Consider the following 27,288-nt stretch of genomic DNA (forward strand, 5'->3'; position numbering starts at 1 on the left):
ACACACAAAAACAAAAAAACCCCATGGAGTGTGTTTTAGGAAAACAAGTGTGCATTCATTTGCTTATTGCTCTTGTTCGCCTCCTTTCTTTCTTGTTCTCCGCCTGTCATGGAAAGATGTCGTGCAGGGGCATTTTGTGAACATGAACGTGCATCTCCATGGGCCGGTCAGGGAGACAGTCCCGCCTGTAGGTTATCGTCTTCTCACTGGGGGTGGGTGCATATGACAGGTTCTGTGACACAAAATAATCAAGATAATTCAGCTACACATGCATGTAAGCAGTTTGGACAAAATATGGATGGTACAACAGAGCGTATGTGACATATGCATAAACATATATGTAGGCTCAAATGTGGTCCATGTAAAATGTAAAAAATGCTGTGTAAAATGTAAATAAATGTAAATAAAAACAGAATGCATTGATTTGCAAATCTCATAAACCCATATGTTATTACAGTAGAACATAGAAAACATATAGAATGTTTAAACTGAGGAAATGTAGTATTTTTAATAAGGTCATTTTGAATTTGATGGCTACAGTACGTCTCAAAAGAGTTGGGATGGGGCAACAAAAGGCTGGAAAAGTAAGTGTTACTAAAAAGAAACAGCTGGAGGTTAATTGGGAACAGGTCAGTAACATGATTGGGTATAAAAAGAGTATCTTAGAGGCAGAGTCTCTCAGAAGTAAATATGGGATGGAATCTGGATGGAAGCATATCTTGCTCTAATTGATGCTGCCTTTCCAGATGTGCAAGCTGCCCATTCCATAGGCACTAATGCACTTCCATACCATCAGAGATGCAGGCTTTTGAACTGAGCGCTGATAAAAAGCCGGATGGTCCCTCTCCTCTTTAGTTTAGAGGACGCGGCGTCCATGGTTTCCAAAAAGAATTAAACATTTCAATTCGTCTGACCACAGGACAGTTTTCCACTTCGCCTCGGTCCATTTTAAGTGAGCTTTGGCCCAGAGAAGACGGCGGTGTTTCGGGATCAGGTTCACATATGGCTTCTTCTTTGCATGATAGAGCTTTAACCAGCATTTGTAGATGGCACGGCGAACTGTGTTCACAGACGATGAGCTCTGGAGGTGTTTCTGAGCCCATGCAGTGTTTTCCATTACACAATCAAAACACTGAGGGCCCGAAGATCACAGGCATGCAGTATTGATTTTCACCCTTGTCCATTGCACACAGAGATTTCTCCAGATTCTCTGAATCCTTTGATGATATTATGTACTGTAAATGATGAGATATTTATAGTCTTCGCAATTTTACGTTGAGGAACATTATTCTGAAATTGTTCCAAAATTGTGGACGCAGTTTTTTGCAGATTGGTGAACCTCTGCCCATCTTTACTTTTGAGAGACTCTGCCTCTTTAAGATACTCTTTTTTATACCAGTCATGTTACTGACCTGTTCCCAATTAACCTCCAGCTGTTTCTTTTTAGTAACACTTACTTTTCCAGCCTTTTGTTGCCTCCGTCCCAACGTTTTTGAGACGTGTTGCAGCCATGAAATTCAAAATTACCTTATTTTTTTTCTTAAAATGATACATGTCCTCAGTTTAAACATTTCATATGTTTTCTATGTTCTATTGTGAATAACATATGGGTTTATGAGATTTGAAAATCATTGCATTCTGTTTTTATTTACATTGATTTACATTAGAATTGGGGTTGTATGATGACATACATTAAACATAAATACAATAAACACAATGATAGCAATTCCAGATTTTTTTTTAGATTGGATCCCTCTTGTAGAGATGTCGCTAAGACACTGGATGTTACAGTTCTATCACTTATTAGGCTTATTAATAATCATACATTATGTAAGGAATAAAACAAGTCAGGGCACGCTGTTATAGGAAAATGATCATCAACGTGGCGGTGCGAAGCAGCCCAAGGTATCCAGTAACTATTACCACCCTGAAGTTGAGTTTTTTACTATAACAGCATACCCTGATGTGTTTTATTTCACTTATAACACAGCAATTTGCCAGTTGATTCAAGTTATTTATTTATTTATTAATCAATCATGTCAAAACTTTAACTATTTATTGTTACATTCAATGTTGGAATGCCTGCAAGACAAATTACTTCCTGTTAGGGCTGGCATAATACCAGCTACAAACAGTCCCACACTTTCTCTTGTAGTTAATAAAAGCTAAAAAAAAAAAAAAAGTGCAGCTTGTTTAACGGGAAACCACAAAACTGAAACATCCTCTGTTCTGAAGACTGGTGGTGGAAAACTTAAAGTTACTGTTACAAAGCTGGAGACTCTTTCCATAAATGTTAAATAAACATTACCTTACAGAAAAACTGTTTTTACGCCATTTATTATTAGGCTTAGTTTATGTGTATCAGTCTCTATGCATTAGCTGTTACTATAGAAACTATAAAGTATTAAAATGAGCGCATTCATATAAACCTGTGATTTGAATTACAGCTGGAACTACTGTCAGAGCTGCTGTTATAGAAGATTAATTAGCACCTTCTGACCAATCAGATTTGAGATCTCAACAGCACTGTTGAATAAATGCATTCATTTCCTTCAGATTGCTTCAATCTAGTAGCCTTTTTTTTTGTGTGTATTTAAATTTTGTATGATTTTTCTTTCAGTTTATATTGTTTTTGCCATTTTAGTTCGAATTTTATTTGCAATAATGACCTTAAATAAGCAATCAACTAAAAACAGAGAGAGATTTAAATGAGTTACATCTCTATGTTTATCAAAATATAGAAATTCTTGACTGTGCAATCCTTAGCACACTTTCTTATCCATACCTAACTATACTATAGGATATATTTAAAAAGCAGCAAACATAATTTTAGGTTTTAATAATCATAATTTTCATCAGCCAACTCATTCTCTCTCACTTCCCCATACCACACAAACACACACCTTATTGCTGTCGTCAAACTGCTCCATGACGTGTCCCCTCAGCGACCAGTTCTGGCTGCGGAGCAGTAAACGCACTACAGCCAGGATTCCCAGACCCAGAACCACGGTGAGGAGGAAAACACTGAGGAAGGTTTTAAAGTACCGGTGGCTGAACACACACTCTGAGGAAACAGAGAAAAAATAATTCAAAAATAATTCAATATCACCAGTCTGATCAAATCAAATATACATGCTAACGACATGATAATGCTTTCTCTCTCCAGTATTGTTTAGCACAATAATCATAAAGATAATGATATTAAATATAACAAGCATATGTGTCTAAGAAGAAAACAATCAAAAGGAGGCAATGATGATTAATAATAATGATTTTTTTTTTTTTTGTCAGATGTATAGCATAGCGATGCTGAATGCTCAATTCTGAATGGTCAGAAGGTCTATAACAACAGATCTAACAGTAATGCTGGCTGAAAGGTTTCTACTGATATGCTTGTTCCAATATGTAAATGTTTCTATAGCAACATCTTACACTGGGACTTATAATAGATGCTCCAGATAAATGGATCAAATCATATGTGCAGTCATAGATTTGGTGAAAATTTTATTTATTTTCCGTTTCATTTATTTAATATTTCAGTCTCTGGTGTCAGAACTTTGTATCTGTCAGACATAAAGCTGGAACATAAGTATTCCAACACAGGAAAGTCTTGGACTTTCCAGTGTTGGACATCTTTATGTTTTCTCAGTAAACTGACAAGTTTTATTAGATTCAAGCGAGAGAAAGGAAGAGAATCCAGTGAGAGAGCAACACTTTATAGCTGCTATAGCTTAAGCAATAGCTATCACGATTTCCCATTGAGCTAGCGGTGTAGCATGCAGCGTGCTCGGAAACCCAAACCGCGAGCTCTTAGCGAATGCACGCTTTTGAGTCTTCTGTGGCATTGACTTTGTTTATTTTCGACACGTTCTTTTGTTATGGTTCATGTCCTGTCTCCGCCCCTGTATTGTCATTGGGTGTTTCCATCATTGACGTGGTGTCAACATTGTTTTCAGCTGTCTTGTGTTTCACCCCTGATTACTTTTTACATTTGAACTCCTTCTGTCTCTTTGCACTTCGCGTAGTATTGAGTGTTATCACCATACCAAGTGTTTGTACCTTGTTCCTTGTTTTGATTCATGCTCATTGATCTTGTTCTTGTTTCTCGTTTTCGATTCTAGTCTTGCGCAGTTTATGCCTGTTTGCCAATCCCCTGACCCTTTGCCTGTTTCTTGACCTCGTTATTGTCTCGTGTTTTGGATTTATCTGCCTGTCTCTCACTCAATAAACTCTTATCTGCATTTGCATCCGTCCTAACCTTCATTACCTGGATTATGTGACAGTAACGGGAAATAACATGTTTTAAGACGTTCCCCAACATTCAGTGTACGAACGAATTAATGTTATAACGCAGTGAGGTTGAATCCTCGAATCTGATTGGTCAGAAGGTTTTGTATGGCTCAGACAGTAATTCCGGCTGTAACGTGACCGATATATTGATATTAATTAACATGACCGTTTATATTTTTGCACTTGTTCTAATACATAATGGTGACCTTTGTGGTCATAACAGTAACTCTGATTTGATTATTCTGTTGCAACAGCAAGAACACTTCTAATCAGTTTGTCCTTGGATGTGACATAGTTTAACAACGGAGAAAAACCCTTGGAAACTATGACCTCCATTTTGATGCAGACCCAAGAACTAAGAAAGGGAAGCCGATTGCCAGAACTTAAATCCATTCACAAGCAGCGCACTGAAAACAAGCACATGTTTATTATATCATCAGTGAAGACGTCAGGAACAGCTGGACAGTGAAGACCAGTGGACTTTGTAGCAATGTGAAACGAGCTGGATTGAGCAGAAACCAAGACGCTGACAGCAACTGCAGGAGCACAGTAAATTTCAGCCATTTATAGATCATCAGCCGCTGTCAGCTGCATTATCAGCGATTGTGAAATCCACCAGGCTTGGCATCGAGCCACTACTCCACATACAAAGAGGCTAAAGTAGTGTATTGACATTTCAGCACGTCGCCATGGTGATCTGGGGACAGTGGGGACAGGGAGAGGGAAAGTGGGGAATGCTGACCTTATCAAGAGGGGACAGGGATGCACATGCACATGCACACACACACACACAAACACACACAAAGGCCTGCACTGTCTGATCACCTCAAACTCAGGGTATGAACGCAGCCTCTGTGACATTTGGAGGTGAAACACCATGAGACAGCAGAAAAGAAAAGTATTACAAACAACACCACCTCCACAACTCACACACAGTCCAAGATCCAGACATCACAATGACACCATAATCATCACAATATGAGTGTGTGATGAGAACAGAAAGGAAGATCAGATGTGTGTTGGCAGTGAATGTCATGCTTTCAGAATGGATCAGAATATGAGAGAGAGGAAGAGAGAGAGAGAGTTTGCATGTGTGTTTGTAGCTCCAAGCTTTACCAGCATGCCTGCTAATCTGTAGCTGTGGTCCGTGTGAGGCCATGTCCACATGGAACCTGATGACGCACTGCTCCCTGCTGTGGTACAGACAGTACTTCCCTCTGATCAGCTCTGCACGAGACGGAGAACTCTATGTAGTTAAATTTCACCTGACTCATCTTTCATATGTTCTTGATGCCCATTGGCTGTGTTCCAAATGCCATACTTATACTGTATACTACTATAAGACTGTATACTGTATGTACTGACACTACACACATTCAGAATTGAATGTAGTATGCGATAAACATCATGTGGTATACTACACAGTTATGTGACTAGCTGTCAGTTGCACACAATTGTAAATGCAATTCTTCCAGAATTCCCCTGGCCTTCATTTATGGATTTTCATAGCTACTATTTAACAGAAATATGTTAGCCTTTAGTGGTTAAAGCCAAATGTGAGGCATTAAAGCCACAGAGAACCGATAGTGACTTATCCAATGATTTTCCCTTCTTGTTAAATTTTCAGTTTTTACTGTTTGCCAAAAGGGAAATCCCAAATCTGAGAAAACAGTTATTCATGGACAATGTATCATAATGTGTAGCTCAGTATGTCTTTGATTTAGTCTAGTGCCTGCCAATATGACAGTTTATAATATAATAAATTATTTTATTACTTGGTTATTGTTAATGACTTCATTTGCCAGTTTACATGTAGCTTGTAGATTCATTTGTATTACACACAAGCCCCAGTTTGCTAAATACCGCAGGTATGTACCAAAGGTTAAGAAGGTGCCTTGCATTTAAAGAGCATTTACCATTACTGTAACATTCTGTCTTCTTTAGAATTTTCTCCCTATTTATTCCTTTGTCTTTTGAGCACTTCCTGATGATGTCATGCAGTATTACGTCACGTCCAAACCAAGCCACGGCTCTCGTGACATCATGCTCTGTGTAAACTCTGAATGTAACCAAATGTCCAGACAGTATGGCGGATCAATGAGAGATGACACAGATTCCCAAGCGCTATACAACCTTCATTACACTGACTTACCAGTAATGTCATCAACATAGGCCACCAGTGAAGTGCAACTTCTGTTGCATTGCTGTGTATCGTCTGCTGCGAAGCCTTTAGACAGGTGGCAGTCCACACAACTCCTGAGACAGTGAGAAGGAAAAGAGTAAGAGACTCAGTGAGAAAATTAATTATGGTCATTTCAAGGTAAACAACAAAAACAGAATCAAATCAAGCCAGATTTTATCGGTCACACACACACACACACAATGTACAACATGCAGTGAAATACTTTTCTGCTGGAATAAAACAGAATGTACAGAAAAACAGAATTTACTTACGTAAAAATATAAAAATATAAATATAAAAGATAGACAGCAAAGAATTTACGAACTGTAGGTGGTATAAAGTGCGCAATACAATGCTGTGCATCATCGAGCTGGGGTAGTTGCAGTGAAAAAGCTAGCAATATAATATTAATATTTATAAATATGGAATATGCCATGTGTACTGACGTACTGAATGTTTGGGTGTTGTGCAAAGAAATCCAAGGTATGTATTTGCATGTGTATGTATAAACAGTCCTAGGCGTCCTGGTCGAGGGCCGGAATGGCCTGCAGGAAGAACCGAAAGTAAAAAAGAAAGTAAAAGATTTTTACCAGTGTGATTGACAGGAGTTTACACAGGTGGCACACTTCTCACAGAACGCTCCAGAGCGTCGGGGGTGATCACAAACACACTTGCCACAGACACACTTTCCGTGCCCGCTGCACACCAAGCCATCAGACAAAACGCAGCTTTCTGTGGAGACAGGGCAGCCACAACTCTCACCCATCCAGCCAGGCTGACATGAGCATTCCCCTGCGATGCACTGGCCATGTCCTGATATCACAAACACACACACACACACACACACACACACACATAGGGATTGAGGGAGTTATCACTTTATGAACTCGTCACATATGACACTGAAGTTTCTTATTTGTTAACTGTAATGATCACTAGTTGTAGGCTGTGAGAAACACATACTGGGTACATGCAAAAACAAGAACCGGCCAAACAGGAAACAGTTTCTTCTTCTTGTTTATTTTCCACCAATGTAAGGGTCATAGTGATGACAGTAAAAGTGGCTACGTCATCATTTTGGCACATGGCCAAGTGCAACATGAAAGATGTGCCTGGGATAACGTTGTTCTTTTGACTCATCTGGTCATCTGGTTGTCTATATCAACTGAAATTAAGCTTTTTTTAAAAATATATATATATATATTTGTTCAGCAATAAGACGACAAGAAAAAAATATGTGACAAAATTTAACGTTTTTAAACGAGACATTTTAAAATTAAACTCATTGCAAGTAAAACACTAAATATCACGTATGAACCCCCAAACACCCTATATGATATTAATATAGAAGTAGTTTTTTGCTCAGTAGTGCTGTGTTTGTTAAAATTACAGGATAAAAACAATAGCCCCAATAATCCTGAACCTGCACTAGCTAGCCTGCTAGCATGCCTGGCTACTATTTTCTTTATACAATCAATTAATTTAACAGATAAGTAATTAGCTTAAGGTTAGATCGATTCCTAGCAAACTTAACTTGTTAAGTGAAAAAACCCAGTAGTTAGCTTAACACTAGCTCGCTAGCAACGATGGATGCTGGTTATAATTACACAATATAATAGTTAGCCTAACATTAGCTAGCTTGTTAAATCAAGATAGTCTTTATGGTCATGTATACGGTATGGTAAAAGACAGTGTATTTTATTTCTTCATATATCCTAGCTTGTTATGAAGCTATGGTCAGAGTGCATGGTCAGTCATGATACAGCGCCCCTGAAGCAGAGAGGGAATAAAGCCTTGCTCAAGAATAGCAACTAGAATAAATTAGCTAAAGCTAGACAGGTGGCATTAGCTAAGCTAACTAGCAAGATAGGTGATGCTAGCAAAGTGCTGTGTTTAAATATGGCTAGCTTAGGTAAACTAACTTAGAGAAGTGAAAGTAAGGGATGGTGGTGGCTAATGCTAGTGTCACTCTGGTGTAAATAGACATAAGGTTATGTGGTATGACTAACCAAGCCACAACGTAGAGTAGTGTTAGCACCATCAATAAACACCAGCATTTCCTGCTGGTATCTGTTTTGTGTAGATACAAAAAGTGTAGAAACAGGGCCTTTGACAGTGGACCAGTTTGAAGAAGCCAAAACCTCTGGTACTTTGCGCAGTGTTAAAAGGCCTACTCTTGGCATTGTTTTTGCAATATTGTGTTTACACACACATATACACACCTCCACACATTAGACCCCTCTCATTGGGACAGGAGAAGTCGTCCTTCTCGCAGAACTTTCCGTAGATGGTCCCAAGGCTGCTCAGGTCACACACACACGCCCCACACACACATGTTCCCCTGCCGCTGCACATCAGGCCTGTCTTCACATCTCGGCAGCTGTCCATCAAACTCCCCTCAACTCCTGGATCGTCTCCAGACACACAGAGGGAAGTTTCTGGATTGTCATGGCAAGGTCCTGCCCCACCACAGCTACACACACAGGCCTGCCGCACTCGCACAGTCATGGATTCGTTAAATCCCACAGGTCTCACCACCAACATCACCTCAGGCTCATTTTCTTTTTGCAGTGCATCATTCTTTTCTGGGCATGCTCGCATTCCCACTGTGATGTTGAAGAAGACCTTGAGGAAGGACAAATCAAGATAAGAGTGGAATCTTTATGAGGGAAATGTTTTACATTTCCAGTCCTGGAATAAGTGTGGTGCTTTCTGTTCCTGATTTAACACATCTGCTAATAATTAAGCTTTTGTCAGCTGAGGAAAATACTAGATCACACAGTTTAGGGGAACTAGATCGCATACTTTAGATGCAGTTAGAAGAGACAAGTTAATGGCATGTGGAAGGGTCTTTATCTGCAAATATTTCTTGGTAAAATGTCAGTTTCAAATGATTTTATCAAAATTTTTAGGCAGCTGAATGAACTTGCACATAAAGGGCACAATTTACCACATTACAATAGAGGAAGTTCAATTAAAAAAAAATAAATAAATAAATAAATAAATATATATATATATATATATATATATATATATATATATATATATAAACTAAGTTACAGCCAAACACAGTAACACAGTTAGTTTCAGATTAAATGTCATGTTTCTCAAATTGCTAGCTTGTATTATATAAAGGTCACATGGGCTCTGCATATTGAGCTGTTTCCTGTAAACAAGTTGGTTATAATCCGCTGAGCACTGCGCAATCGCCTTCTCAAGTACACACTATTCTCCCTCAGAACCTTGAAATACACATACACACACAGCATATCAAAAAAATAGAGATTGGCTATCAAAAGCACTAGATAGAGGTCTCTAGTGCCTGTGGTGTGAAGGGGCTTTTGTCAAGTGCTCCAGCAGTCGGAACAAGGAAGGTCTTGAGAAGAAGAAAACAAAAACATGGCTCTTACAGTTATAAAATATCCAGTATTCTTTTAACAACTCAAGGAGTTTCCCGTACTTTTTGCCCGGGTTGAACGTTGGTGCATTTGCTGCTTCCTGCCGCAGTGGATCCATTTGGGCAAACTGCTGTTACACTGACCCAGAATCTGTGTGCTTCTCTGTCCTCGACCTCCACCTCCACTCCGACATCTGATAGGAGTTTCTGAAAAAGGGAATGTGAGACAGACATGCAGCACAGTGTCAGTGTGAGAGTCACCATTATTCTAACCTATAATCAGGCTTTTTAAATGCATGTTAAAAACAGAAGCTCTAAAAATAGTTGGTGGCTGAGTGAGACGTGGTGCAGCGTCACTGCGGCAATCCAGGACAATCATAATGCAGGCCTGTGTTCAGCACAATTTGTGGATTCTATCCATTCGGGAAGGATGAACAATAGATTGTTGTAACCCCACTTGGTTTAAAGCATTTGCCCTGCTGAATGCCAGTGCAAAATCCCCGTTTCCACCTCAGCTCCCCTGCTGGTGTTTTTCAACTGACTCTGAGTCAGACAGAAAAGCACTGAGCATTATTTATGTGCACCCATGAGCAGCCTTATCAATAAATCCCAAAGGAAAGCACTGACTGGGTGATGATAAATAAAAGGGCTGGTTCTCTGTAGATGTTTAATGAGCAGCTCCAATTGAAAATTCAAGTCACAATGAGTCAAACAGAAACTGAAAGGATGGAGGTTCTTACCTTGTATGCATCCACCACAAGGTTTGTAAGATTAGAGGCTTTGGGAAGTAGCCTGCCCAGGTAAGTACCTGGAAGAATAGGCACCAAATCCTTTTCACACAAAAGAGACACAAGAGAGAGGGAGAGAGAGAGAGAGAGAGTCACTCGATATCTTCACCTGCTATGAGCCACAAGGTTACCTAATAAAGACAGGATTCATTTTCATTTGTCAGAAATTACCTCATACCACTTATATTGCATCTGATTCACAGCAAATATGGAGTAAATGCTGTTTTCTAGAAGCTTCTCTGCCAGCTGCCCGATGGTTGGGTGCTCCTGAAGGAGACCAAGAGGAATATTAGCATTTCTAAAAAAAACTGCACTTAATAAGATCTTAAATACAACCAATGGCTCTTAACATATTAGGATAAAGTAATATAGCAGAAATATCATGATGCAGAGGTGCCGATAATACTAACATTAAAAATTCTAGAAGACAGATAAATTTACAACAAAAACCCACACGTATTTAGGTGCATAAGATGGCTGGTTTATTTTTTAAAGATGTATGCCAAACAACAATAACAAACTAACAAGTCCACTGTGTCCAATACTTAATAATAAGCACCTCCTTCCTCCATTTTTATCGACCAAAGAGATAGCCCCGCCTTCTTGTTTTCTATTAGCTCAAAAGACCAAGGCTGTTTCTCAAGTCTAAGAACGCAAAGAATCGACTTGCCGAACCATTCTCCTGAAGACCGGTCTTGCCAGGCTACCTTGGAAGAACGAACTCGGAAGGACAAAGGGACATAGAACGCATCTTTGCGAGAATTGAGATGTGCTGTGAGCTTCCTGTTGTATAATGGACCATCCCAGCACATTTCTAGTAGTGGGACAGGGTCCTCAACTCTTCAGTGCTCCCTAAGTAATATGTTTCAGCTGGTTAATACTCTAGATTTACGTTAATTAAGCATGTTTTAATGTAGTAAGCTCACTGTTTGCAACTGCGGCCTCACGTTAACTAGAAACTAAGATAACGAGTTTACTGTTGCCTCAGGATGGAAGCTAGCATAGTTTAATTAAAATATTTCTGAGGGATAAATTCGACTTTTCAACAACCTCATATATAGCTCAATCTAAATCATGTATCAAAATGATTCTTTTTAGATGCATATTTTGATTTATTTAGATTATTGTTGTTAAAAAGATGTTAAAATTACAGGTGTAGGTCAGGCTTCTGTCATCCACTATTGTTTTGCCGCAATGATTTCTGGGACTTCAAGTTGGTTTGGTGCGCTCAGGTCTGCATCCGATGCATCGTTGATATCAAGAACACATCCTGGTAAATTCATGCGTCACTGGTACTTGAGTACACGTGCTTGAGTACTGGAATTGAACTTCGGCGGTGGATGATGAAGTAGACCGAGTTCATAAGGACGCAAGATCGCATAAGAACGTATATTGAGAAACGGCCCAAGACGGGCGAATTCACAGGTCAGGGTTCACCTATGAAAAATCTACATGAAGCAAAAGTAACCTCTACGAGAGCCGAATGTGTCTTTAACGTCCCACGTCCTTTCATGTTGGCCAAATTCTTCCGGTATCGCCATAGCAAGCACTCAAAAATAATAAATGCTACGGTTAAACCACAGATGTCGGCACCTCTGAGATGCTTGAAAACATTTTTTAGGGTACATGAAAGATAACCTGTGAAAAACTATAATGTCAATTATACTTTATTTTAAAATTGAGTAAATTAATTCGAAAACAAGCAATACTAAATACAGTTTAGAGCAAAAGCCTGCACCCCCCATGGTTTCTGGATGTAACACCATGTGGGTATATCCTACAACAAGACAACAATCCAAATCAGACAGCAAAAGTAGCCGAAAATGAATGTGAAATAATATAAATAAAGGTTAATATTCCAAGTTATATAAGCCAGAAGCTCAAAAAAGTGTGGCAGTTATAATGTTGGGGGCTGGGGTTAGAATTTATAATAAATATATTCTGAAAGGTAGAACAAAACTTTTATGAACTAATATAATTTTATTTTTTTTTGCACTATTAGTATTTATAATGCATTTTTTTACTAGTGACAATTATGGAAAATCTGCGAACACATGAAATGTTGATATTAACCGAATTTCTTTTCTATTTCATCTTGTCCTAAGAGTGTGCAAACCTTTGCATTCAACTGTACCTCAGAAAGGTTTACAGCAACAATATAAATTTTATACTATCATATCGCATGGCTTTAGTGTTATAATTGTGTAGAATTGTTTATGTAGTGTGTTTGATTACCATGTAGGCGGACTGGGAATAAATGCCGTCTTCTAGGTGACAGTGCCCGTCATGGGGCACCACGATGCCTGCCAGTTTGCTATCCAGTGCCAGATGAGATGGCTGATCGGTCATGACCAACAGCAGGTGCTTAGCCTCAGGTCGCCAGCCAATGTCTTTCTGCAAAAATGATAAATGAGCATAGAACTATAGAACAGATACTTTCTAAAAGTATCTGTGTTCAGTCTGCTTTTATTATAATCCCTTAAAGTCTTAACATGCATACTTGTTTTGAGTATGTCCAGGCCTTGTTTTCTTGTTTCCCCCTATTTGATCTGGTTTTCGGCTCTTGCATGTGGTTTTTGAATATGAATTGTTACGCATGTTTGTCCTGCTTCTCAGCACACATTACCATAAAAACACAGAAAAAAAAAATCTTATTCTAACTTACGAGAAGTTGAAGGATTCGACAAATGGCTGAATGTTGACACCTATAACGTGTCATCTGTAGGTTAACAGTATTGTATAACTCCAGAGTTAAGAATGTGAACCCTGTGTATGGTTATGAAAGCTGTTTAGCTCCTGTGTTCGTGTTTAAAAGCAAGCATTATGTCAGAGCAAGATCCAGCAAGCCTGCATAGCCTGTACATGCAACACCATTCATTACAAAAATGGTGATTTATTTAAAAAACTAAGCTCTACTTTTAGAAACATGTAGGAACCCCTGGCAGATGTGCAACTGCTTCCTATGACACTCATATGCCGAGCACTGTGGCAAGAGCAGGCAATTACACAGAGCAAACAGAAAGAGAAAGGAAGTCAGAGAAGGAAAGAGATCCAAGGTGCATATTGAAGATGGGATTAGTCACACATTAAAGATAAAGAAGTAGTTAATTAATATCTACTTTCTATTCCAGTAACTAGTACGAAAGTGAGACAGAAAGTGATGCAGAGAGCTGTAGGAGAACAAGTCTGCTGCTTATTAGAGGTCAAATCCGATCCATATCATAGTGATTCAGGGGAAAAAACCCAAAAGGTGGATACAAAAGCTTCTTTGTTATTAAAGGCCTAGTCAGCCTACAAATGAATTTCTTCCTCCTTACTCCTGCCCTGAATCACTCCCACGTTTATGCAGAAGAACAAATAAGAAAGCGCCACTCCTGATGATGTCATTAAAAAAAGCAATCTCAGCATCAGTGACACAGAATGACTCAGACCCCCAATGTGTAGCATGATGTCCTTACTAGCTCTCTCTGAGGGGGATGTTTAACACACATTCCCATGCGTTGTTCGCAGGCTTGTGCGGTGACGGCAGTCGAAATTTAGCCATCACAACTTAAGACTTAAAAGGACTTGTTTCTGGACACAGATCAGGCCTTGTACTGGAGTGCATTCCATCTAGGCGTGTTTTCAATGGAGACGTTAGGTTAAATGCCTGACCTGAAAATGGAGCCAGAATGGAAAACCAAGCACAAACATAAACTCAGCCTACAAACACACTCTGTGTGTTTTTTGGTCAACAATTAAGCCGAGAATAAAAGGGATTTCCATTGAAGTACTTGCATTTAACTTGTAACTGTGTGGCCTCCAAGCCAACCTAACCAGTTCAGCCAACCACAACATGAAAACTGTTATTATGAAGGTTTTATTGTACTAAAACAATTCCATGTACAATTTCCCCCTCCCAAAAAAACCAAGTAATTATCTAACCTGCTGCTGAGTTAAGCTCATTTCTGTATACACACACTCAGTATTTAATCACCAGAGCCTATTAAAGAATTACCTACTTATCTACAGCATTTGTAGTGTATGTGTGTGATTACCATGGCCAAAAAATGAAAGCATATTTGCCTGTAGTGAGAAAGAAAATGGAAAACCTGTTTACTTCAATCTCACTTATAATGGAAGTCTATAGCCAGTTGTTGGTGCATCAATAAATGTTCATGTGACGCTCTTATTTTTCTAGAACACTTCCATGAATTCTTAAATCAAACACCTTTGGAAATAAAGCTCTAAATCTGTATAATTGATACTTTTAGAGAAACGATGCCATGTCAGAGCAAACCAGTGACTACATTTCCCATCCTACACTGCGGCTTACAAACATGGCCACCATGGACCGCAATTCCCAGAACGCTCACTTTCATGCTAATCATGCTGATCACACCTGCATCCAATCTCACACACAATCACAGCACACATAAAAGAGACTGTTTGAACACTGGTCTTTGCGAAGTATTACGTGTGTTTTCTGTATACCAAGCCGTTGGTCGTCGTGTTTTGTGTCCTAGTTTTGGTCTTGTTCTAGCCCTTGTTTTCGATTCTTGTTTTGCCGCCTTTATGCCCGTATGCCTGACCTATTGCCTGTTTATGACCACGTCTGTGTTTCACGATTTGGATTTGTCTGCCTGTCTCTCATTTAATAAAGCTCTTATCTGCATTTGCATCCGTCTTCAACTCCTTTACATGACAAACAACTACTTTCTCAGGGGAAGAATTTCTGTTTATGTGTTAGCAATGTATCAATGTAGCTTAAAGTAAACACAAAGCTGCCTCAGAAGTGCCTCTGGCTGATCCAGCATAGAGACCACAAAACCCTGAGGAAAGCTGATCATTTACTGCTTGAGTATTTCAAAGCTGGATGAAGCACCACGAGACCCATTTTGTAAGCATTTATCTCCTGCCTATCATATTTGCATTTATTCACTTGGTAGATGCTTTTATCCAAAGTGATTTACACTTAAGGCATAATACAGTCCAAGCACGGAACTGAGCAGTTAAAAGCCTTGCTGAAGATCAAACACTGGCTCTCTTGCAATGCTGGGGTATATTTAAAATGTATTATAATCATTGTTATTATTATTATTATTATTATTATTATTATCTCACTCTGTCCAATCCCGCCACCTCCTGAGGTTATTATTTTTCTTTTTACCTGCTCAGAATTTTTTCTAATGAACTTAATTCGATCTATTTCCTAATATATACTCAGCAAAAAAAAGAAACATAAACATAATTAACATAAAGATCATTTTGTAAAATCCAAATAAGCTTTACAGATCTTTATTGGAAAGGGTTTAATGCTTGTTCAATGAACCATAAACAATTATCCGGTGCAGTCCATGAGGATGATATACTGACTGTTACTTTTAATATTGACACCCCCACTTTGTTCAGGGACTCATTATTCTATTTCTGTTTGTCAAATGTTTGTGAAACTTGTTCAGTTCATGTCTCAGTTGTTGAATGTTTTTATGTTAATACAAATATTTACACATGTTAAGAAATTTGCTGGAAATAAAAGCAGCTGAATGTGAAAGGATGTTTCTTTTTTTGCAGAGTATATAATCAAATTAGTGACTCAAACTACAGCAATGCTAATCAGGATGCTAAGGATGACTAAATGAATGCTGTAAATATGTCACGCAGCATTGCACTCCCCTTTTTTTAATCCCATGAGCTTCACATTAGACTGCCTCATTCCCAGTCCAAATATACACCTCTAATTTGAATCAGAATCTTAAACTTAACGATACCACTACTCAAATGTTAACAGTTAAAGCTTTCAATCTGTGTTATACAGTCCCATATTTAGAGAGAGAGAGAGCGGGAGAAAGAGAGAGAGAGAGAGGCGCCAGACCTCACTGATCGCTCAGGCCACCGTGGTAACACACTTTGAACGTCAGACGCTCAGGCTTCATTGTTTACCTGACACACAGCTGCTTGCAGCATGGCGTCAAAGCCTCCCTCTGGTGTGTCCATGTTCGCAGAGATCCTCTGCTGCTGAATCACATGCTTGAACTCTGTCATGTTGTCGGTGATGGGCAGGACGTGGATGAAGCCGTGGGCTGGCCGGCACTGCAACTCATAATTACTAGAGTGAGAAAGATAAAAGAGACAGCATGATGAAACCAAAACAGAAAAGGAATTGGGAAAAAAATGCAAGGGAAAGAATGAAGGAATGAAGAGAAACACTGTATAGGGGGGCAGGGTGAAAAGACATAAGCAACGTGGACAGGCAGTATAAGGGAAAAACATTACATGAGCCTCTCCACAGCAGATTCCCACATTACAACAGATGAGATCATCATGGAATGTGCTGGTGTTCCCCGGGCCTACTTCAGGGGGTCATGAGGTTAGTCCACTAAGCGGTGGCATTTTCTGTAATGTTAAAAAAATCCACTCTGCTATGCTAAAAATAAATCCACACAGACTCTTTAGAATGTGTGGATTCGTATGCACATGTAGGGGTTGATAAATAATCTGTAGCATGTAGCCCACTTTTTAGGCATATGAAATCAGATGGTCAGAACATCTAAACATATCTAAACCCACCTTCCATTTTATCAAGTTCACCTTCTTAGTGAAAGTATACAAGTACTGACCATATTGCTATACGGTACGCAATTTATCAGCCCTTGTCTATTACATCCATCAGTAGAAAGGGACCATATATTTATTTGCCTGATGGACCATTCTCAGCACATCAGTGACAATGACGGATCAGGTGCAGCAATAACACTGTTTTTTTTTTTTAAAGCAATGTTTTTAAGCACACTTACTGGTCACTTTATTACTGTACACACACCTACAGTACACACCATGTTAGTCTAGTGTGTAGGTGTACAGGCACAGACATGTCATTTTTTCCAGGCATAGTTTGTTGACAGCAGTCCTGCCTATCCTGAAGTCCCACTACAATGTTGGATGGGGGTGTAAAAACAGTACATTTTCTATATAATAGTCCTGAACAAATCAGTTGCGTAAGGAAGAAACTGTAGCATGCGTATATACAGTTTTTTACATTAACCATGGGACTCATTGGAGCGGTGGGGGCAGGGTGGAGAGCTGTCGCTTGCATGGTGGTTACCATAAAACCTAATTTTAAAATGTTCATTTTTAATTACATAGTTTTCTAATATTATCTAAGTAAAATATACCTTGATTGATTTAAAAAAAAAAAATTAACATTAATGAATTTAAAACACGCCATTTACCTTAACAGAAAGCAAGGGTACAACTTTCTTGAGTGAAAATTGGAGGAGATGAGACTAATGTCAGATCCCCCATCTAAGTAAGTGATTTCATATGTGAATAAAGTACACCTCCATGGAACTGCCCAATTACTTTTGTTCCCTTAAAAAAAAAGGGGGGGGGGGGCACGTATAAAAAGTTCTGTAATTACTACACAGTTCAACTGATCTGGTTGTAAATAAACTCAAATTAAAGCTCATCGTGTGCACTTTCATATCCATTATTGTATTTCAACTCTAATATGCCGTGGTAGACAGCAAAATGAACAAAATCTTTGCCGGAGGCAGAGTCATCCTGGAAGAGACCACTCCCATCAGGATAGAAATGCTTCATCATAAGATAAAGGTGTTCACTCAGAAGAACTTTATATTGATTTGCAGATTCTCTCTAAAAGGACAAGTACAGACAAACCATGATGGAAAAGTAAATAAATAAATAAATGGCCCCCCACAGCATAATAGGGTTACTATTATTTACAAATTAAAGGTTTGTTCCTTTAATTTGTCACACATCTGTCAGCTGACAACTCTACTCACAACACATCTGATCTAATAAGTTAATTCCATCCATTTTCTATACTGCTTATCCTACTGGGTCATGGGGAGTCTATCCCAGGGAGCATGGGGTACAAGGCAGGGTGCCAATTCATCACAGTGCACAATCACATAGACATTCACACAACCATTCATGCCAATCAGCCTACCACACATATTTTTGGACTGGGGGAGAAAACCGGAATACCTAGAAGAAACCCCCACAGCACAAGGAGAACCCACACACAAACTCCGCAGCAGGAATTGAACCCCCAACCCTGGACATGTGAGGCAAACATGCTAACCACTAAGCCACCACACACCCTAAGAAGTTAATTATTAGGCCTTTTGCGTGTCATGTTAGAAGGAGACTTTGGTCTCCTGGGCTGGAGTTGAGCATGCGCCAAGCAAAATGCTAACAGTGTTTGTGTATGTGTATGTGTGTGTATGTATGTATGTATGTATGTATATATATATATATATATATATATATATATATATATGAACCCAGGCTTAGGCTATTCGGAACTAATTCAAGGTGGCACCTGAACTCTCAGAGCAGCACACATTTGAAATGTAGGTCACGTTGATAGGATGTCAGATTTCCAGCCAACTGCACAAGGCTGCATTTGTTTCAGTTGACTAATCAAGCCATTGAGAGTGGGAGAGAAAAAAAACATTGCTCATCCTGCACCTGCTTCCTAACTGCTTTGCTCTCTGAAGCAGGCCTTTTCCATAATACAGCTCTGCTTTGGATTTTTACGGCAAAAGCAAGTGAGGAGACACTGTGATGTTGCAAACTTTTTTGAATGTCTATACAGAGTATGTTATGGTTTATCTTATTTGTTGCTTGATGCTGCCTTTAAACCCGTTTAAACCACAGCAATTTCTGATTATATGGGTCAGTTTCTAAGCAAAGATCAAGTCTTTCATTTTCTATAAGAAACTATAAGAACTTAAGACTAGGATTAATCTGTATCCTTAAAGCCATACATGCTAAACTGAAGCATCCCTTGCATTTTGGAAGGCTATGAAATCATAGCAAACATTTCAGAAACCTGCTTACCTGCAAGGGTTTTTGATTTTCGAAGGATGCACATCAATATAGGGAGAGACTGGCTTGTCCACAAATGATCCAAACCCCACTTGGAAATCGCTGGAATGTTCCTTCATGCGGTGGGAAAGAGTCACTCCGACGGTCTTCAGCCGGTCCAGGTTCTCCTGCATGGAGGCAGAGACGTCCACCAGGTAGTACAGGTCTACTGGATACAACTCCAACTGCTTCACTTCCACAATGAAGCTTGCCTCACTGCCTGAGACAGGAAATGATATCATTACCAGACACTTTTCAGAATAAGTGATACTCTGATGTAAGTGATACTGATGTAAAACACCAATGAGGATAAACAAGCAGGGAGAACAGAATGAGAAAGCAGCTCAAACGAGCTAGAATTGTCTGGTTTTGCTGTTCCTTACCTGGCCGTAGCTGGATGGAGATGTCTCGAGGAGTCACCTGTGAGCTGCTCACCGTCATGTTTACCTCCACTTTAACTCCAGGATTCTCGATAAACTCCTCCCCGCAGCCTTTAAGCATGAGCTGAGCAGCAGAATCACACCTCTCGCTAATATGCGTTCCATCCAGAAAGCTCTGTTACAGCAAAATACACATGCATGTATGATCAGATCAAAAGTATGGTAGTGTTTTGCAAATAACTAAGACAACATATTGTTTATCGTTTTGTTTTTTATTGGAATATATTGCACTGGTTTGCAGGGATATATTTTTACTCTAGTGTATTACTTACACAGAAAAAAAAAAACTATTACATGCTTAAATTGGCCACTCACTGGAAGGACAATCCAATCAGCCTGACTCGAAAGCCAGAGTGAAGAACTGTTTCTTTAGCCTGGATTTAAAAGCATCTGAAGCTAAGTGGCAGTGAGTTTCAAAGCCTGGGCCCAGAAACAGAGAAGGGCCAATCCCCTTTTCCTTTGAGCCGGGAACTTTGAACTTGGAACAGAGACAGGGTTTATGGCTGTGGAATGGCAGTGGAAAAGATCAGATACAGATACAGTAAGTGGGTGCCGGTTCAGTGGTGTCTTTAAAAACAAAGAGCAGTGTTTTAAATTCTACTTTGTATTTGATAGAAAGCCAGTGAAGAGATGCCAGGATGGGACAGATATAATCTCTCTTCTTGGTTCCAGTGAAAAGCCTTGCAACACCATTCTGGATAACATCTACAAGCCTGTCCAACATCTGACATCTGAAGCCATGACATCTTTCCAAAATGCTGCTAAATCAATATAATAGAAAATGTAACAGAACTCACTGGTAACAGAGTGCTAAATGATGTCTTCTGTGTACACGAGCTAGCAGACAACCATGATTGGCTAGTTTTGGACTGATTGACAGGGGGAGAGGAAAGCTATCCCCACCACCCAGTGAATAGGTCCAATTATTCTCTCTTGGCCAATTACATTTCCAATTACGGGCAGCTGTAGCATCCTTAGGATTCAAACTCATGATCTTCAGACGACTGGGCATACAATTAGACCATAATTATTGACTGTACATTTGCATTTATGGCATTTGGCAGACGCACTTATCCAGAGTGACTTACAGAGATTCTATCAATAATTGCATCCTGATACTGGTTCACTGGGTCACAGAATAAGAGTACTATCAATTTCTGTTGGGGAGGTAATATAGTATTAGAAACTCACAGACATTACAATACACATTTTAAACGCTTATTTATAAGTACTCCATGAAGCGATAGGTCTTTAGTCATCATTTGAAGACAGCCAGTGACTCAGCTGTTCGGCATTTAGGGGAAGTTCATTCCACCACCTAGATGCCAGAACAGAGAAATGCCTTTATGCATGCCTTCCTGAGAGATGGTGGGACCAGTCAAGCAGTGCTAAAAGATCAGAATGGAGAGTGGTGCAGTGCAAGGTGTTATAAGTGCTTTAGGGTAGATGGGTGCTCATCTGTTTTTCCCTTTGTAGGCAAGCATCGGTGTTTTAAATCTGATACAGGAAGGCAGTGGAGGGAGCATAGCTATGGAGTGGTGTGGGAGAACTTGGAACAGTTGAAAACAATTCGTCCAGCTGCACGTGGTAGGTGAATAGCTGTATGCAGTTACGCAAGCAGCACTGTTCACATACTTGCCTAAGTATTTTTTGAACATCTGGAGTGCTAAAAGCTATGAGCTACGTTATGGGGTAAGTTAGAGCCGAAACCACATGAGCTCTGGAATAACGTCTTATACCAACAAGGTAAACAGTGAAGTTGACAGGAGTTGGCAAGGCTATAATAATGGGTATCTTGACCAATTGGCTGAAACAGTGGCAGTGGCACCACAGAGATTGATACCAGGCCATTAAATCAATCTTGTCCAACAACTGAAATAATAATTCACAACGGCTGCCACACTTGCATTGTTTGGTGCATTGCTTCAGGTACTACCCGCCATCTTTTACGTTGGTATTGCACCAAACACTCACCCTTCCTGATAGTCGTTTTTTGTATAGCAAAAAAAAAAGTGTGTTAGAAAGGTGCTATATAAATTTATTATAATTATCATGTTCGTTTGCACAACCACTGAATAAACACATGATACTTGAAGTAGCCATTTTGAGTATGTACTGTATATGTACTGTACATACAGTAAGTATCTGGATATAACCCTGGCCTTAGACTGTCGGAGGTCCGTCCCCTAACCGTTGCGTCTTAAAAATAAAACTGTCACACTTTTTTGTTATTCATTGAAAAGTTAACGTTGATTGCTAGTTGATTTTCAGTCTGAGAGGGAATTCAGCCAGCTCATGGTTTCTTACAGGTTATGAAGCAAGACACATTTCTTTTGCCAGACAGGAATGTTGAGTGCATTCTTAATAAGAAAATACTCGACTGTCATATGATCACACCAGGCTGAGACAGAATATGGTGAATTACCAGAGGTACATGCAGGGTGTGGTATGAAGGGCTACAACTAACGATTATTTTCATAATTGATTAATCGGCTGATCTTTTTTTTTTGATTAATCGGATAGAAAAACCTTTCAATGTAATTTTTCACAAATTGAGTGTTACACATATAAACTTCAGACTAAATCTGTACATTAACACAACTGTTTATCTAATGATATGTAGACACACACACACACACACACATATATATATATATATATATATATATATATATTCATAATTAGTTATTAATATATAATTAAACTACAGTACTAAATTAATAATAAAATCTCACTTTGACTGGTTTTTGTTACTCACTGCCTTTAGACATGTTTTATTTAGACATTACAGCTCTTACTTGCGCTACACTGTTTATCATTTCACCGTGTCTACATTGCGAGTGAAGAGCAACGCGGTCTCGTTACAAATAGAGCACTCCTGTTATAATAAACGACAGAATTTACACTGCAAGCGTGCAAATACGGCATATAATCACAATAAACTTAAATTACACTAAACCTCTTAAGCATCTCGCACCAGTTTCCCGAGCCTGTTGCACACAGTTTAGCATTTTGGACAGCTTCACTGTCGTGCTTCCGTGCTACACAAGGTCCGCTTTGTAAAGTTTGTAGGTTACAATCTTCTACACTACATTTAATATAAAATGCACCCCTGCCTTAGAGGAACAAAACAGATTTGAACATCAGCCATCTATCCCAGAGATCATCAAACATATAAGCAAAGATCTGGTGTGGATGTGGGCTTTATTTCCAACCAAGCTGGAGCCACAGCTTATAATAAATAGGGCAAAAACAAACTGATGAAAAGGGTGGAATCAGGAGTGGCTGGAATGAAAATCTGCAGCCACACGTTGCAGATAAGAATGAAGGTCCCTGATCTATCCCAACAAATATATAACATCTTGGCTTCATCTTGGTCTAAGATAGCTTGTATGCAACTTTCACCAGTAGGCCTAGCTTAAGCTGCAAGGTGGAAAAGAAAATCTGGAACGGACTATAAAAAAATCTGTATTGGTCTGGTGAAAGAGTGCGAGCAACAATGCCCTGTCCTAACTTGTTAAATGTCACCAAATATCAAGAACGACAATGAAAAAAATACCGACTGGTCACTTACCTATAGCAATAATTGTATTACAATAAAATACTCACTCACCTAATCACCTAAAGTGGAGGGGAAATTCCCCCCATCCCCCTAGGCTATTCGCACCCAGGGTACATCCTTCAGTTCTCCCTTTAACAAGCACTACAAGTGAAGTTGGGTCCTCGAACACCCAAAAAAGACCACAAACATTATGCATATGTGTACTGATAATCAGCTCATCTTTTATTTTTCTTTTACCCTCAGGGGTCATTGATGTACCAGTTCCCATGAAACAAAATAAATGTGAATCAACATACATCGTTTTATAAAGTTTGCTTAATATATTGATGCCTATTACAGTATGGTCTAGTGTAATAATACTTATATTATGAATTAGAATGGTGATAGTGTCACTGGAAAATTAACTGCCTCCAAAGATTAAATCTCAAAGATTATCATGCCCAGACGTGATGCTTTATTTCATAATTGTTTATGGAGAGACTCTTAAAAAAAAACACACACACACACACACAGACATAGTAGACGATGGAAAAAACAGCCTTAACCTTTCCAACAACAAATGACTAAACTGTGTTATTGATCCGAGTGTGTGCGTGTAGGAGTAAAAGGTTACTATAAATAAGCGTTGAAAGATACCACAGTATTTTGAGCAGAGTGTAGTATGTCTTTCGTCATGCACCTTTTTTTTTTCGAGGTTAGAAATTTCTGTCAAAGTGTGAAGCCCCATCTCTCACAACCAGATTAGTGGGCAGTCATGGTCTGTGTGTGGGCTGGGAAAGCACCTGACATTGCAGCCTCTGTTTGCAGACGTCTTAGTCCATTTAAATGGGTTCCCACGGCCACTCCAGCCCTAAGCAGCTTGTTTAAGAGGCTGCTGGGGCTTAAAGGAACTCTTGGCCCTTTAAGGGCCAGCAGATCCAGTTCTGGGGGAAGGAGCAACGGTACAAGACTGGGGTTCTTCAGGGTCATCGCCTATCAGACTAAACACTACCATATCTGATTCGTAAGTTAAAAAAAAGCACTGAGAACCAAGACAGACGGCTCATTGTTGAAGTCTTCACATTACCTTCTGAAAGCACCAGGCGCAATCTGGTCCACGGCTCAGGCATTCTTGACACGTCGAGACGAGAGGTGACCCACACTTATTATCAGCTGCAATGCAGGGACAAAATGAAAGTCAAGATGTACACCCCAATAAACAAAGCTCAAAATTTTTGCTTTGAGAACCTTTCTCCATCATAGAAGCCCAACTAATTTTAGGGGCTCAAATAAAATAATATCCCAATTCTTGCTTTGTTTTATTGCTCAACACACCTGAGTTCAGCTCATTACATCAGTAACAAGCACTTTGTGAGGTTAAAAGTGGTAAATACGGATGCTCCGCTCAGGATTTTTGCAGCCAATACAGATTACTGATTTCTTCTCATCATGATGACCCAATACCGATCCCGATCGTTCAAGCTTTATATAAGTGATATGTAAGCTTTGATCATCACTGTTAATCTTTTTTTTTTTCCAGATAAAGTAATACCACAGATGTTGCCTTGGTTATATTATTTACAGTAATGTTGTAGATTGTTGTTTTAATTGAGAATCAAATAAATAAGCACAAGAAATATTCATTTTACAATGGACATTTTAATAGGCCTTTAAAAATACACGGTAAATGGCGAATTTTTCATTGTTTCTTGAGACCTCGTAATAATTCCACACTGGTGATGACATGACTGCAGCGCTAAAGTCTAACCTCATCGAGTGTTTTACGTCCTCACGTTTTTACGTCATCAAACTGCGATCTTGAGATCAGCCAAATTTAGAGACTGCCGATCGAGTCATAGAATGTGATTATTGGCCGATACCGATTGGCGGCCGATCGATCGGAGCATCCCTAGAGGTAAAAAAACAACAACAAAAAACATTTGCATGGCAGGGGAATTCTAGGCCTTGAGGAAGTGGCGAGTTAAATCATACAGGATACCGAATGGAGTTGAATGGCCATGCACCTGTTAAGCAAAGATTTAAAAAGTGAAACATATCATTAGAAAATAGAAAACAAATCAGCTACGGCAGACGGTAGAGTTACCCTGGTCCCGTCCTGAGCTGTGTGGAGTATCTGTGCATGTTCTCCCCATGTCCTTATGAGTTTCCTCTGGGTTCTCTGGTATCCTCTAACCTCCCAAAAACATGCCAGTAGGTAGACTGGCTACTCTAAATTGCCCCTGTAGTGAATGAGTGTGTGAATTTGTATGTGCATGGAGCCCTGTGATCCAAATCTCATATTATGACAGTACCTACTACGTTCGTTTCAGTACTTATTACTCTGATGTTGATACAGTACGCACTGATCAGTATAAGTGTTAAGCACAAATACAATCCGAATTCTGATAGCTCTTCCGTGCTAGTCCTGTAGCCTTATGGGATAGCGCAGTATCCACAGTGATTCCATACTGCAGAATCTTGGCAGAAGCCGTAGGTCATTCGGGTATTTCTCGCCTACTGTTTTCAGAACACTGAGGACACAGACATGCTACTCCTTTGGCATACTGCTTCCCACCTACTGTGCAGTAGTGTAGTAGGGATATTCAGATGCAGCCCTGGTGTCACATCCATGGTGTATTCTGGTTTTATGCCCAGTGTTCCCAGGATGTGCTCCAGATTCACCACAACCCTTACCAGGATAAAGCGGTTCTTGAAGATGGAATGAATGAATGAATGAATGAATAAATGAATGTAGTAACTCTGTATGTATGTTTCAACTTCATGTCCATGATGCAGTACAAATAAGAAAGTGTCATTTCATTGCTGATTATCCTGAAATTGTTCATCTTTTGGGGTGGGGGATTAATGTGAGTATTTAATATACATACATTAATTCTTTTATTTCATTTTAAGTACCATACAGGCTGTGAATAAAGGTCATTTATACTTTAACCACCCTCCATGCGCTGTTCTTATAATTATCAACACAATTTCTGATACTGAATCTCTAAACATGTCAGAGATGCCTGACCCAAATAATGGATTGTAGGCTTATAATTCCTCAACCTGATCCTCCTAACCATATATTCACTCACTGTAAACATGAAAACTTTTATATTATGTAGCTAGGATCCCTCTGGAGTCACCGGGAAACAAGGGAGTCTGATGTGACTCACTGTGTAAATCCCAAGAAATTCGTGCATTCTTTTTACTCACCCGAATGAGAGGATGCAAAGGCGAACAGAGCAATGAGCACCGCACTATGGAGAACGAGGTTACAGTATGTAAGCAGCCAGGAACTCATAGCAGCACTGGAGAACGGAGTGATTCCGCGCCAGGTAGTTTTCACTCGAGACTGAGACCGAGCGCGAGACTTCTCCGGAGAAAACGTCACTCTGTTTTAAACAAAAGACCGAGCTCGCGACCGGCACCGTAACGCATTTACCCCAGTAACCGCCTAATCCCAAACGGCGTTCAGATTTCCCCTGGAATAAAGTCGGATTATCACGGGAACAAACCCACAAAGCCCGTTTTGTTCGAGCCGAGCGCTCGTGGAGAAGGAGAACGAAAGTCCGCACCGTTCCTCCATTTAGCCCGAACACACGCGCAGGTGGTGGTGTCGGGCAGAAACCGGACCCGCGGCCATCAGCGTGCTCCTGTTACGGGAATGAAATGCGACGATGATGATGATGATAATAGACGTGCTGTTTGACCATGCCGGTCATCGCGCGCGCTCGCTCGGGCCCTTCAAAAGTGAGGTTGCACGCGCGCCTTTA

At 39.7% G+C, this 27,288-nt stretch overlaps 1 protein-coding gene across 2 annotated transcripts; it reads right to left on the minus strand.

The window, feature by feature from the left end:
- itgb8 (integrin, beta 8) lies at nt 1-27,288 on the minus strand. Of its 2 annotated transcripts, XM_053613129.1 has the most exons (15): nt 26,729-27,288; nt 24,600-24,685; nt 19,915-20,086; nt 19,505-19,751; nt 16,580-16,745; nt 12,893-13,051; nt 10,829-10,924; nt 10,610-10,699; nt 9,933-10,076; nt 8,695-9,097; nt 7,063-7,285; nt 6,443-6,546; nt 5,407-5,517; nt 2,904-3,064; nt 1-232 (listed from the first exon to the last, which is right to left on the minus strand). In XM_053613129.1, the coding sequence occupies exons 1-15, from the start codon at nt 26,814-26,816 to the stop codon at nt 107-109; spliced, it is 2,376 nt and encodes a 791-aa protein (XP_053469104.1). In that variant the 5' UTR covers nt 26,817-27,288; the 3' UTR covers nt 1-106. The 2 variants fall into 2 exon arrangements, with proteins under 2 accessions (XP_053469104.1, XP_053469105.1); XM_053613130.1 differs by lacking the exons at nt 24,600-24,685; nt 26,729-27,288 and having other exon boundaries at nt 19,505-19,747; nt 19,915-20,003.

Source organism: Ictalurus furcatus, chromosome 24 (assembly GCF_023375685.1).
Source record: "Ictalurus furcatus strain D&B chromosome 24, Billie_1.0, whole genome shotgun sequence".
Classification (NCBI taxonomy): Eukaryota; Metazoa; Chordata; class Actinopteri; order Siluriformes; family Ictaluridae; genus Ictalurus; species Ictalurus furcatus.

What these genes read in the sequence shown, in the direction of transcription:
- itgb8 (XM_053613129.1), bottom strand. Translation starts at nt 26,816, where the DNA reads ATGAGTTCCTGGCTGCTTACATACTGTAACCTCGTTCTCCATAGTGCG. An exon ending in TGCAAGCAGCTGTGTGTCAG is followed by an intron (nt 13,052 to 16,579) that starts GTAAACAATGAA and finishes TCATTTTTGCAG; the next exon opens with AAAGACATTGGCTGGCGACC. An exon ending in AGTTTGACGACAGCAATAAG is followed by an intron (nt 233 to 2,903) that starts GTGTGTGTTTGT and finishes TTTGTGTCACAG; the next exon opens with AACCTGTCATATGCACCCAC.